Genomic DNA, 12,814 nt, shown 5'->3' on the forward strand with positions numbered 1-12,814 from the left:
ATTTTGTCGCCCTCCAAATTGTTGACATCTAACCCTTCAATTAAATTGAATAGATTATCAGAATTACCATCATAAACAGCCTCCACCTTCTCCTTGTTTGTTAAAACTAACTGATCCCTTGATTCCAAGTTAATTTGCTTAACTGGCATCTGTAACTCCTCATTTTCAAAATACTTTTTGAAAAGTGCCATCTCACGTAACTCCTCCTCCTCATAGCCTGCTTCACGCAAATCATCAAGAGTTTTTTGTAACGCATCCCCATCATCATTCGATCTGAAACGCTCCTCCGCTCCGTTGTCACCCTCATCAGGCACCATCTTCGTCGTTGAATTCACCGGTGGCTTCCCTTTTGAACATGCCACAAAAGAAGGTGAACTCAACCCCACGTCTGGCTCCACAGTAATCATGACTTCCTCCCCATCCTGAAAAACACATACATCGCAGCAAGCTTTCAAAGGAGTAGAGGATTCGATGAGAACACGTGCCATATCATAACGATTCCGTGCCGACACAGGGCTGTCGACACAAATCACCGTTCCAAATGGCGCCACTACAGTCTCAAAGAAATCGTAACTCCAAACATAAACAGGCACATTCCTTATCACCACCCAAACCAAATGGCTGCGTGCTCTTGTCAAATTGGTGCATGGCTCAACAGAAGAGAACTTCTGCTGCAAAAAGTCCTTACCGTCGCTCAAAATTGACGCCATGTCTTCCTTCGTTGGAAATTCTAGTATCACCTGCCTCGCCCCCAATGGCTTGACTCGTATCATATCAAAGCCATTCCTATCAAGAAAATCTTGTATCATCTCAACAGAACAAACTCCAAAGGTAGTAGCTTCAGCTAAAGTTTCCAAACTGGGACAATCTTCTTCCTTTGAACTGTACATAACTTCATGTCTACTGTGAGATCCTGACCCCTGTTTTTGCATCCCATGTTTCTCCGTCCAAACCATCTTCGGGCTCCCGGACCTTAACGCCTTCCTCTTCCAACTCCCCTTCATTCCCGAGCGAGACTCATACATAGCCATCTTTACAGATAACAATGACTGATTGATAAAAGCACCATTGACGACCTTGATTGCCTCCCTCGCTGCGTGCTCCTCTCTAAACCGTACAAATGCAAACCGGTTTCTTCGACCTAGCCGCCGTCTGAGCTGCAAAAACAGTCTCTGAATCGCTCCATACTGAGCAAAAACCTGCCTAAGTTGATGGTACGTCATTGAATCATCAATACCGTCAACAAATAAATTAAATCCACCCTGACGCTTGTCTTCCCCCCTCTCTAAAGACCGCACTCCTTTGCCTCCATGCCTTCTGAACTCTTCCGGCCAAACCTTCGTCGAAACCCTAGCAGAGCCAGTGGGACTCATATTGTAATTAAGAAAAGGGGAATTTAATGCAATTTTCCTACACTTCTTAAATTTTGATGTATGAAATCTTATAAAATAGCAAATGAAATTGATCTAAAAAATCAGAATATTTGATCATATCTAGAACTTGAATTCTTTCTCTTTATATTATAATAACAATCACAATTTGATTGCCAATTGAAAAAATGTAATAATAAAGCTTATGGTGTACATAGTGAGTAGCCTACGAGCATAATTGTAAATTAAATACATGACCGGTTGAGTTTTGGTGCAGCCACTTTAACAATGAATGCACAACTATACATATGGGGATGTATTCTGAAGCGCATAATATAAAATGCAGGGTCAGCAAACGTACTGAAATTTCTTGCAAAATGCATAAATAACTTTATGTTCAATATGCATTATTCAGATAAGCTGCAGTTTGAATGAACACTTCCATAACACTCTTGAAAAACTTCACACATGTTTTGCCTTTGAGTATGAGTTGCAACTGGTACGTTTAATACTTCAGTACAAGGAGATCTCATTCAGAAAGACTGACTCAATATAGATTAGTTTCAAATGGATAATAAATGAAACAAGAAGGAAAACAACAAAAATGAACAACATATCGTTTTCACTGTTTTTGGTACAAATTCAATATCCTACAAACCACTAGATATCCAATAATTGAAGGGAAGTCAACTTGAGCAAATGCAGAAACTGAGTAAAAGGTCATTCCTGCAACGCCATCTTCCCAGCTTGTGAAGAACTTGTAGACCTATGTGTTCTTGGAACATGTAAGCACAATGAAAGAATAGTTTCTTTTGAGTATACTGTTGAATCAAAATATACAAGTAGAAAGCATAACCTGCAGATAGGAAGGAATAAGAAGGGTTAAATAATATGACTAAGCAATGGTATACATAAGACATGTAGAAAACAAAAGGTTTCTGAGAGCATTATATAAGTTGCAGTAGAATAGTTTTCCTAGGTCTGCCTCTACCCTTAACTACTTGAGTCTCTTCCATCCGGTCAACCCTCCTTACATGTGCTTCTATATATCTTCACTACAAATGCCTAAAATTTTAAAGAGTTCAGGGTCTTAAATGTAAAAATGGACGGCCTACAGACTGCAGTCATTATGATAAATTGATAAACTGATAGGCATTATTAGTATATGATGATTAAGTATTAACAATGCCTATCAGTTTGATAGTATATATTAACAATATAGCATGCAATTGCAAGATTATGTAGTTAAGATGAGATTGATAGGTCCAAGTGTAGAAATAAATTTCAGTATCATGAAAAATTTGAAAATTAACCATATAAATAATGCAATACACCAAAATGCAGTTCTCTGATCTATGATTCTTCTCAATTATCTTCAATTTTTCAAGACAGGGTAACATACATCATCGCTATTACAACTACCATGCAACTAGACATGGTTGCCAACCAGGAGCTGAAATATGTCATATTGCTTGTAAGGGACCTATAGTCTAGCCTATACACCAAGCATGGTGATAGGATTGGTGCCACAAGGATTTGATGTTTAGGGTGTAGAACCCCTAATTTCTCCAATCTGCTCCAGTATACAAAATCCCAGGAACAAGGCAAGAATAAGTGCAAAACGTTACTGAGTAATTCGAGAGTCTAGTCCCATTCCACAATTCCCAAATTACAATTCGGATCCCTTTTACTCTCTTTGCTCTCCTTTTATTCCTATAACAGACCCTCTTAGTCCTAACTAACTAACTAACCATGAAAACTATCAACTACTTAGTTAAATTAACAGTAAAGCAGCCTCTATCAATGTCATGATCCTCTATATCTCTCCTACTTCTACTCTCATAGACTCTCCTAAAATTGGAGCCCAATTCCTCACTAGGCCTGTTTACTAAATAAATCCAGCCAGTGTTTTTTTAAAAGCTCTTTTAACTAAAGAAGCCAGACCGTAAGCCATTTGAAAAGTCTTTAGGCCTAATACTAACAATAGACTGTTAAATAGAATTTCAGTCCAGATCAAGTGAGACTTTTAAAAAGGTCAGGTGAAGCCTTGTAAATACTATATAGCCTACATAAGATCTACGGGCTAGACTCGGCCTTAAGTTTGGAAAGTAAGGTTCAGGCCTTAGAAAGCCTAGCCCAGCCTAGCCAACAAATTATTATCTTTTTTGATCTTTGAACAGATATCACCACAGGTATAGTGTTGAGATTAGCCCTAGAGCTGAGATTAATCTTTATTAAAACCTTCAGCTGAGTGACTCCAAGATATGAGCTTTCATAATGGAAGGTCAAGTTTGTCTAGGGCTGTAGTCCTATTTCACAATGATCAACCTCTATCAACATATAATTATCTACATTGTAATGCAATGAATTCCTTCACAAGCTATATATATTTAAAAATATCTTTTTTGCAACTAATCTTCACTCTATCACATTGAAGAAAAGATTAGAAAAATACTCATCTATACTAACTTGTTGGCTCCAATACATTCAACTAACTCATTTGAGCAAATTAACTCAATTGAATGATAAGTTCTCTGAAATATTATTTTGTAAATATCCACAAAGAAGAGTTGACTTTGGGCTATAAACATATTTAATAGCTCTTAGTAGTAGTTCTATACTTCTATTAGAAAGGCTGTTATATTTACCAAATAAAAGTTTTGCTGAAATAGCATTTTATTTCACGTTCATGGTCAGAATCAGCAACCTAAATGAAAAATCATAAAGATATATATATATTTTACATGAACAACATATTAGAAATATCATCTTATCATCTCAAACCATCTTAGACACTAAGTCAACACTGCAGTCAGGGGATACACTGAGCAACTTCAGTGTTGCAAAATAGTTTTGCAGAAGCAACTGTTTTACAAAATTTTAAGCAAGAAAATAGTGGAATCCTTAATGCCAAAACATTTAAGATTGCAAGATGCAGTCATAGAATTTGATATATAAAAAAAGATCAAGAAGACTATTAAATGTTGTAGACAACCAAAGCTTCTGTTGAGATATGTAGATAAAATAAATAGGGAATAAATATATTTAGTATATTTTATCTTTTATTAGGATAGATCTTTTCCTTATTTAGCTATCCCTAAACTCTTGTATATATATATGTACTCAGCTTCATGGAATAATCAATCAGAATATTTCATTCAAGTTGGTACCAGAGCTTTCTGATTCAAGTCTCCCTCTGGTTTACTAGTTTAGTTTAGGGTTTCAGCCATCGTAGGCTAACCCTTATTTTTACCAGTTAGAATTCCGGAAGCAACCACCGGCCGCCACCACTTCTGTTGGCTGCTGCTACCATAGTCCGCTGCTGCCACCACTGTGTCGTGATCAGCCGCCACCGCCAGCCGCTGCCGTCGCCGCCGGTCGCCGCTGACAATTTTTCTGGGTTTGCTTGTTTTTATTCCAGGATTCCTCTTCTGTGGTTCGTTTCTGTGTTTGAGGTCTCTTGTTTCTGTTTTTTGGCCTGTTCCAGTCAGTGAGCCTTTCGTTTGAAGTGTGTTTGGATTTGTTTGGTTGCGGTTGTTTTCCCTGTCTCTGTTTGTTCTTTTTCTTCATGGAGGATTTGCTGAAGGATAAGTCTCCCAAGGGTGAGAAGAAGAGTCTCATCTCATTTGCTTTTTCTGGGACTCCTGTTATCACTTCTGAGAAGTTGAATGAGGCAAATTATCTAGATTGGTCCAATGCTGTTGAGATCTGGTTTTTGGGTCAAGGTTTGTCCGAGCACCTTACTAAAAAGTGTGCTGATATTGATGCTTCTGAGAAGAAGGAATGGGAGAAGGCTGATTATCAACTTGTTTCTTTATTATACCAGGCAATTGAACCTAGACTGATTGTTGACTTTCGTCCCTACAAAACATGTTATGATGTGTGGAAAAAGGCACAGGACATCTATGCTAATGATATTCAGCGGTTGTATGATTCAGTACGTAATTTGGCAAATCTCCAGATGACTGATCTTAATTTGCCGTCTTACCTGAATAAGGCACAATCTACCATTGTGGAGCTGAAGTCAATGCTGGTTAATGACGATTTGAAGAAGGTGCTGGAGAAACTTGACAATATGTTCATGGTGTTTGTTTTGCATGGTCTCCATAAGGATCTGGAATCTGTTCGAAACCAGACCCTTACTAATCCCAATATTCCTACAGCGGAGGAGCTTATTAATCGTTTACTTCGTGTTCCTTCATCTGCCACTTCAGCTAGACTTGAATCTCATACAGCCTCTGATTCCTCTGCTCTCATATCAAATTCTTTTGAGTCAGGGGGTCGAGGTCGTGGTCGTAAAGGTGGTGGACGTGGAAGAGGAGGTAGAGGAAATCTCCATTGTTCTTACTGTAAGAGGGATGGACACACACAGGATCGTTGTTACTCTCTAGTTGGGTTTCCAGACAAAACTGCTAATGTCGCACAGTCTATGGAGTCCAAGGTTGAATCTGATGGTGCAAAGAACCACTCATTCTCAGCTGATGAGTACAAGGAATATCTCCAGCTGAAGGGCGCTCAACGATCATCTTCGTCAGCAACTGTTGCTCAAACCGGTAATTCTACAGTTTGTTACTCTCATTCTACACCTGTTGGATCCTGGGTTTTGGATTCCGGTGCCTCAGATCATCTCACTGGTAATCCTTCCTTTTTCTCTAACTTATCTTCACCCAAAACTACACACCATGTTACCCTTGCAAATGGCTCGAAAGTACAAGCCACCGGTGTTGGGCAGACATCTCCTCTTCCTACACTACCTTTGAGTTCTGTTCTATTAGTTCCGGGATGTGCTTTTAATCTTATTTCTATCAGTAAATTAACCAAATCATTAGGTTGTGCCATAACTTTTACCTCTGATTCCTTCTTTATACAGGACCGGAGTACGGGACGGATGATTGGAGCAGGATCTGAATCACATGGTCTCTATTATCTACAACAACCATCTTCTGCAATTTGTGCGGCTGCTGCTGAGTCTCCGAGTTTACTTCATCGTCGTCTGGGACATCCGAGTTTGGACAAATTAAAGAAGATGGTGCCTTACTTGTCGCAGTTAGAGTCTTTGGAATGCGAGTCATGTCAGCTTGGGAAGCATGTTAGGTCGTCTTTTCCTAGTAGTGTCAATAAAAGGGCCCTACATCCATTTGATGTCATTCATTCTGATGTTTGGGGTCCAAGTCGTGTTTCTTCTATCTTAGGATATAGGTATTATGTCAGTTTTATTGATGATTTCTCCAGGTGTACTTGGATATTTTTAATGAAAGATAGATCTGAGTTGTTTAGTATCTTTCAAAATTTTTGTCATGAAATTGAAACTCAATTTGATAAGAAAATTCGTGTTCTGCGAAGTGATAATGCTAAAGAGTATTTTTCTGATTCCTTTAACTCTTTTATGAAGTCTCATGGCATTATACATCAGTCTAGTTGTCCACATACACCCCAACAAAATGGGGTAGCTGAGAGAAAACATAGACATATTGTGGATACGGCTCGTACTTTATTGATCAATGCTAATGCACCTTTAAAGTTTTGGGGTGAAGCTGTTTTGACTGCAGGATATTTGATAAATCGGATGCCATCATCTGTTTTGGGTAATCAGATTCCTCATTCCATGTTGTATCCTAGGGAATCTTCATTTTGTGTTCTGCCTCGTGTCTTTGGTTGTACTTGCTTTGTTCATGATCTTTCACCAGGTCGTGATAAGATGTCTGCTCGGGCTGTCAAATGTGTCTTTTTAGGTTACTCTCGTGTTCAAAAAGGGTATAAGTGTTACTCTCCATCCACACATAAGTTCTACACTTCTGCAGATGTCACGTTCTTTGAAGATACACCTTACTTTGTTACAACTGGTCAACAATCTGATCTAGATATCTTTCCTGTGGTTTTACCTGTTCCTCAAGTGTCTATGTCACCATCTTCGGTCGTTACTCCTCAAGCAGACACTTCCACTCCATCAGCGCCAGCTCCTGATATGTCTCGTTATCGCATTACTTATGAGCGTCGCCCATGACGTACTGTAACGGATGAGCCCCACGACTCAGTTTCTGCAGGAAATGAGACATGTGATTTGGTTCCTCATCCAGCCTCCTCTCCTGCTTCGGATCCTGTTGACTTGCCCATTGCCCTTCGGAAAGGTAGTCGTTCTACTCGTAATCCCCATCCTATTTATAATTTTCTCTCATATCATCGCTTGTCCCCTGCATACTACGCTTTTGTTTCTACCATATCTTCCATTATTGTACCTAAGACTATACAGGAGGCCCTATCTCACAAAGGTTGGCGTCAAGCGATGATTGACGAGATGACAGCTTTAGAGTCTAATAATACATGGGAGCTTGTTCCTCTTCCTGCAGGGAAATCTATTGTTGGGTGTCGTTGGGTCTTTAATGTTAAAGTAGGCCCTGATGGACATATTGATCGATTGAAGGCTCGTCTTGTTGCCAAAGGGTACACTCAGGTTTATGGCTTGGATTATAGTGATACTTTTTCACCAGTTGCAAAGATGGCATCTGTCCATTTATTTTTGGCCATGGCTGCTATGCGACATTGGCCCTTGTTTCAGCTGGATATTAAAAATGCTTTCTTACATGGTGATTTGGAAGAAGAGATCTATATGGAGCAACCACCGGGGTTTATTGCTCAGGGGGAGTCAGGACTAGTTTGTAAATTGCAAAAGTCTCTGTATGGTCTGAAACAATCACCCCGAGCTTGGTTTGGCCGTTTCAGCAATGTTATTCAGCAGTTTGGGTTAGTTCGTTGTGAAGCGGATCACTCAGTCTTCTTTAGGTGTTCATCCTCAAAGACGTTCATTTATCTTGTTGTCTATGTGGATGATATTGTAATCACCGGTGATGACCAAGAGGGCATACAAGCTCTTAAGCAGCACCTGTTTCAGCATTTTCAGACTAAGGATCTTGGATCTTTGCATTACTTTCTTGGGATTGAGGTAGCTCAGTCAAAGTCTGGCATTGCTATTTGTCAAAGAAAGTATGCGCTTGATATTTTGGAAGAAACAGGCCTTCTTAACTGCAAGCCTGCGGATACTCCTATGGACCCTAATGTGAAGCTTCTGCCTAACCAGGGGGAGCCTTATTCTGATCCAGGAAGATATAGGAGGTTAGTAGGAAAGTTGAATTATCTCACAATGACCAGGCCTGATATATCATTCTCTGTTAGTGTTGTCAGTCAGTTTTTAAACTCTCCTTGTAAGAGTCATTGGCAGGCTGTTATTCGGATACTTCAATACATAAAAGGGTCGCCTGGAAAAGGTCTTGTTTATACTGATAGAGGTCATACTAGTATTACTGGATATTCAGATGCGGATTGGGCAGGTGATGCAGGTGATAGGAGATCCACCTCTGGTTATTGTGTTTTTATTGGTGGAAATCTCATCTCTTGGAAGAGTAAGAAACTGTTGTTGCTAGATCAAGCACCGAAGCTGAGTATCGTGCTATGGCTCATACTACGTGTGAGCTCTTGTGGTTGAAGCACTTACTTCAGGAGTTGAAGTTTTGTGCGATTACTCCTATGAACTTAGTATGTGACAATCAGTCAGCTTTACATCTTTCTTCTAATCCGGTTTTTCATGAACGAACAAAACATATAGAAGTTGATTGTCATTTTATTAGGGAGAAGATTCTTTGTGGTACTATCAAGACTTCTTCTGTTTGCTCTCAAGATCAGCTGGCTGATATTTTTACCAAGTCTTTACGAGGTCCCCGGATAAAATATATATGTGACAAACTGGATGCATACGATTTATATGCTCCAACTTGAGGGGGAGTGTTGAGATATGTAGATAAAATAAATAGGGAATAAATATATTTAGTATATTTTATCTTTTATTAGGATAGATCTTTTCCTTATTTAGCTATCCCTAAACTCTTGTATATATATATGTACTCAGCTTCATGGAATAATCAATCAGAATATTTCATTCAAGTGCTTCTACTTTGATAAAATCAATCAAAAGAACATTATCATGGGTGTCAGACTCCCGGTTACCTTCTGATGACAATAGTATTTCTGGCACAGAAGCATCCCATGTGACTGTTGCCACTGTTATTCTTCAAATACTTGAAGAAAGAGACACAACTCATGCAAGATCAAAGTCATGACAAATTTTTGAAACTCGCCTTCTGAATAAGGGTTCCAATCGAAATGAAGGAACTCCACTCTGCCACTTCTTTGCTTTGTACATCTCATTCCATGCTTGTACTATTTCATCGATTTGGAATGCTAGACCTGTTAGAGAGAAAGTAAGTATATGTAAATATCTATCATTATATCTACTAAGCTCAAAGTTTCTAATTGTCATGAAAACATACCATCTACTGCAGTATTATTTGAACAGTGGTTCTTCAACATCACAGCTATATCAGTAGGAGAAGCTCCAGCAAGTTCAAACTTCTCAAACGCAGCTTCTAGAGATTCATGCCATATTGGTATCCCTAATTTGAACTCTACAATTGAGCGTTCATACAGCATGGTACCCCATTGAAGATTTACTTGAGACCTCATATTTGCCTCCTGTGCAGCAATTTCATCTGAGGATATAATTTTAAAAAGGCCATCCAACTCCATGCTCTGTAAATTTAATCCAACATCCTTCGAATCGGAGATTTTACTCAAGTGTTGGTCTTTTGATTTTTCCAATATCTGCATTCCTTTCTCCATATTTTCCTCAGCGCTATTGTAAAGCTGAAGAACCTCAGTGGCAGGCCATGTTACTAAATCCACATTACTACTGAGTGCATGATACCAAGAAAGTTTTGCTAGCTCAAACTTCTGCTGTCCTAGTGCAAGAAACCCTTCATAAAAATCTGCCTTTATTTTAATGGCTGCTTCATATTGTTCTCCTGCTTTCGCGTATTCTTTCTGTGCCCAGTCATATGAACTTTTGATTTGTTCACATAGATTCTCTTTAGAAGAATCTTCTGTGAAATATACTTTCTTCCTTGCTCTGGACATATGCACATTTCCCCAGTTGAACAATGCCAGAGCAGTCATCTCTTGAAACTTATCTCCTGCCATGTCAAATAGGCATTGAGCTTCTTCACTTGTAACTGTCTCCTCCAAAGCCTCAGAATAGAGCTTCATCCCAAGTTCATGAAAATCCAAGTATCTGTCAGATTCAAACCCAACATGGTTCTTGAACAGTTTGGCAAACTGAAGTATCCAATCCTCAATACAAGATGAGCTAATAACTTCCTTTGCCTTTACCACACAACCATTCTCAGGTACGTTGTTAATGCCAACCATTTTCGCCTCCTTTACTTTGTGGTTCTCAAAAAATGGATCCTGCTGCTGAGGAGTAACTTCTACTACGTACACGCGAATAGAACCATGAGATCCTGTTTCAGCCCATTTTAATTCTTCGTCAGAAGTGATTGTGACCAAATCACTTTCGTGGTCCCTGTATTTGACAAGAAAAGCTCCTAGGCCTGGGAATCGGTCATGAATAACTTCTCTTAACTGCAAGAGGCTAAAATTAGCAGGCAATTCAGCGCATCTTATATCTTCACCAAAAATCAGTTTTGCTGTTTTCTTAGGTACATCTTCCTTTCTACCCTTACTTTTCTCCTCTACAACTTCCTTAATATCAGCCTTCTTCTCATAAAATTTTTCCTTGGCCTTCTTCTTTTTGGACGTGTTGGTCTTCCTCTCTACTACATTTATACGATCCTCAGACTTCTTCTCTTCAAGTTTCTCCTCAGCCTGCTTTTCTAGAACTTTTTTATCACGTGGCTTCTCTTCCTCTTTATTGCTCTTCTTCTTTCGTGTCTTCTCTTTCACAACCTTTTCTGGAGGCAAAGCATTAGGAGGTTCAACATAATCTGGAGGTAACTCAATTACTGTATCATTCACTCTTAATCCTTTCTCCTCAAGTGCATTTTTCACCTTTTCTGAGACCTCCAATGCCATGACATTATTCGGCTCTGTCTTCAAAACAGCACTCACATCTCTCAGAGCTAAATCCAGTCTATTCAAAGCCTCATAGCACCTTGCCCTCTTCAACAGAGCTTTACTGTATTTCGGTGTCACTTCAAGAGCCAGATTGCACTCATGAATCGCCCTCGGATACTCCGTGATCCCCATCTGCATGTAACACGCAGCCATGTTACTCCGTAGATAGGACACATCAGCGTGATTCCTCGGAAGCAATTTGAGGGCTTTCTCATATTTTAGCATAGCTCCCTCGAGATCCCTCTTTTGGAACAGCTTGTTCCCCTCATCCTTCAACTCTTGAGACATGGATATAAATACCATAGTATCATTGTCATATCCTCTATCTTCATTTGCTTCTCCTACTTGCTTCTTTTTGTTCCCCATTTTCAATCCAACACCAAGTAATCACTTCTCTTATCTACTACAATACTCAAGGTTCAGTCCAATACACACACAAGAAAACCAATTACAAAGAACTTCAAATATAATCAACTTGACAGGATCCAAAAACAAAGAAAATGATGCATAATATACAACAAACAAATGGGTAGCTATTAGGAAACAAGTTGAAAATCTCAAAGCAGTGCTATGATTATGAAGATTGACTTGGGTTACCCTCTTACCACAATGGCTTGAAAAGAGTCAATTCAATACAAAAATACCCTTGTCTCCAAAATGGGATTTTTTTTTCTGCTAATACGAATCCCAGCTCAGAGAAGGAAATTCCAGACTGGTTGTGTGCAAAACTAGAGGAAAAATCAAAACTTGGGAGAAGAGAGTTACTTATCTGGGTGGAAATTGATGGGAAAATGAAAAAGCTGCAAACTTTGGAAGGAAACTCCAAAGACAAGTCTTGCGGCGTTGTCCTTTTGTAATGCAGAAGAAAGACAAGACATAGAATAGAATAGAATGTGTTGTGTTTTCACAATCTTGACGTTAACGCCACAAAAAGCACAGCACAGAATCCAGATAGATAACGTAAGCTTGTTTCTCAACTCAACAACTCAGCTCAGAATCTTAAATCTAATACACTATCATCTTTTTCTTTCTTTGCTTTCTCTTCTTTATACAAGTCTCTCTCACATTTTACATCACTAATTAAGGAATAAAAATAAATTTTTTAATATAAATATTTATTAATTAAGTTTAAATATGTTTCATGTCTCTTTAATATGGGGGGCGTCTTAATTAGTCCGTGAAAGTTTTTTCATAATAATCCCTAAAATTATTATTTTTTATTTGAATTAAGGATAAGTGGAGAGTGATGAATGTTTCGTTCGCTGAAAACAATGGTGACGACGAAAAGAAGTTGTGGGTGGGGAGGAGGGAGGGGGAGAAGGGGTAATTAGAGACGACCAAAGCTAATGAATGAAATTTAGAGGGATCAAAATTGATGTGAAAAGTTCATATGTAATGTCATTTAATTAAGTAAGAAAAAGTGGATTTTATAGTTGTGAATAAAATTTCTAAAAACTGAATTAGATGCGATCATATATTACATG

General features: G+C 38.8%; 1 protein-coding gene across 1 annotated transcript; it reads right to left on the minus strand.

The window, feature by feature from the left end:
- Positions 1 to 1,646: 1,646 nt before the first annotated feature.
- LOC130715805 (protein PHOX1) lies at positions 1,647 to 12,345 on the minus strand. Its single transcript, XM_057565926.1, has 3 exons — positions 9,692 to 12,345; positions 9,369 to 9,608; positions 1,647 to 2,226 (listed from the first exon to the last, which is right to left on the minus strand). Exons 1-2 carry the CDS (start codon positions 11,694 to 11,696, stop codon positions 9,460 to 9,462), a joined length of 2,154 nt encoding a protein of 717 aa, XP_057421909.1. The 5' UTR covers positions 11,697 to 12,345; the 3' UTR covers positions 1,647 to 2,226; positions 9,369 to 9,459.
- Between the last annotated feature and the right edge of the window lie 469 nt (positions 12,346 to 12,814).

The sequence above is a fragment of the Lotus japonicus genome, chromosome 4, assembly GCF_012489685.1.
Source record: "Lotus japonicus ecotype B-129 chromosome 4, LjGifu_v1.2".
In the NCBI taxonomy this organism is placed as follows: domain Eukaryota; kingdom Viridiplantae; phylum Streptophyta; class Magnoliopsida; order Fabales; family Fabaceae; genus Lotus; species Lotus japonicus.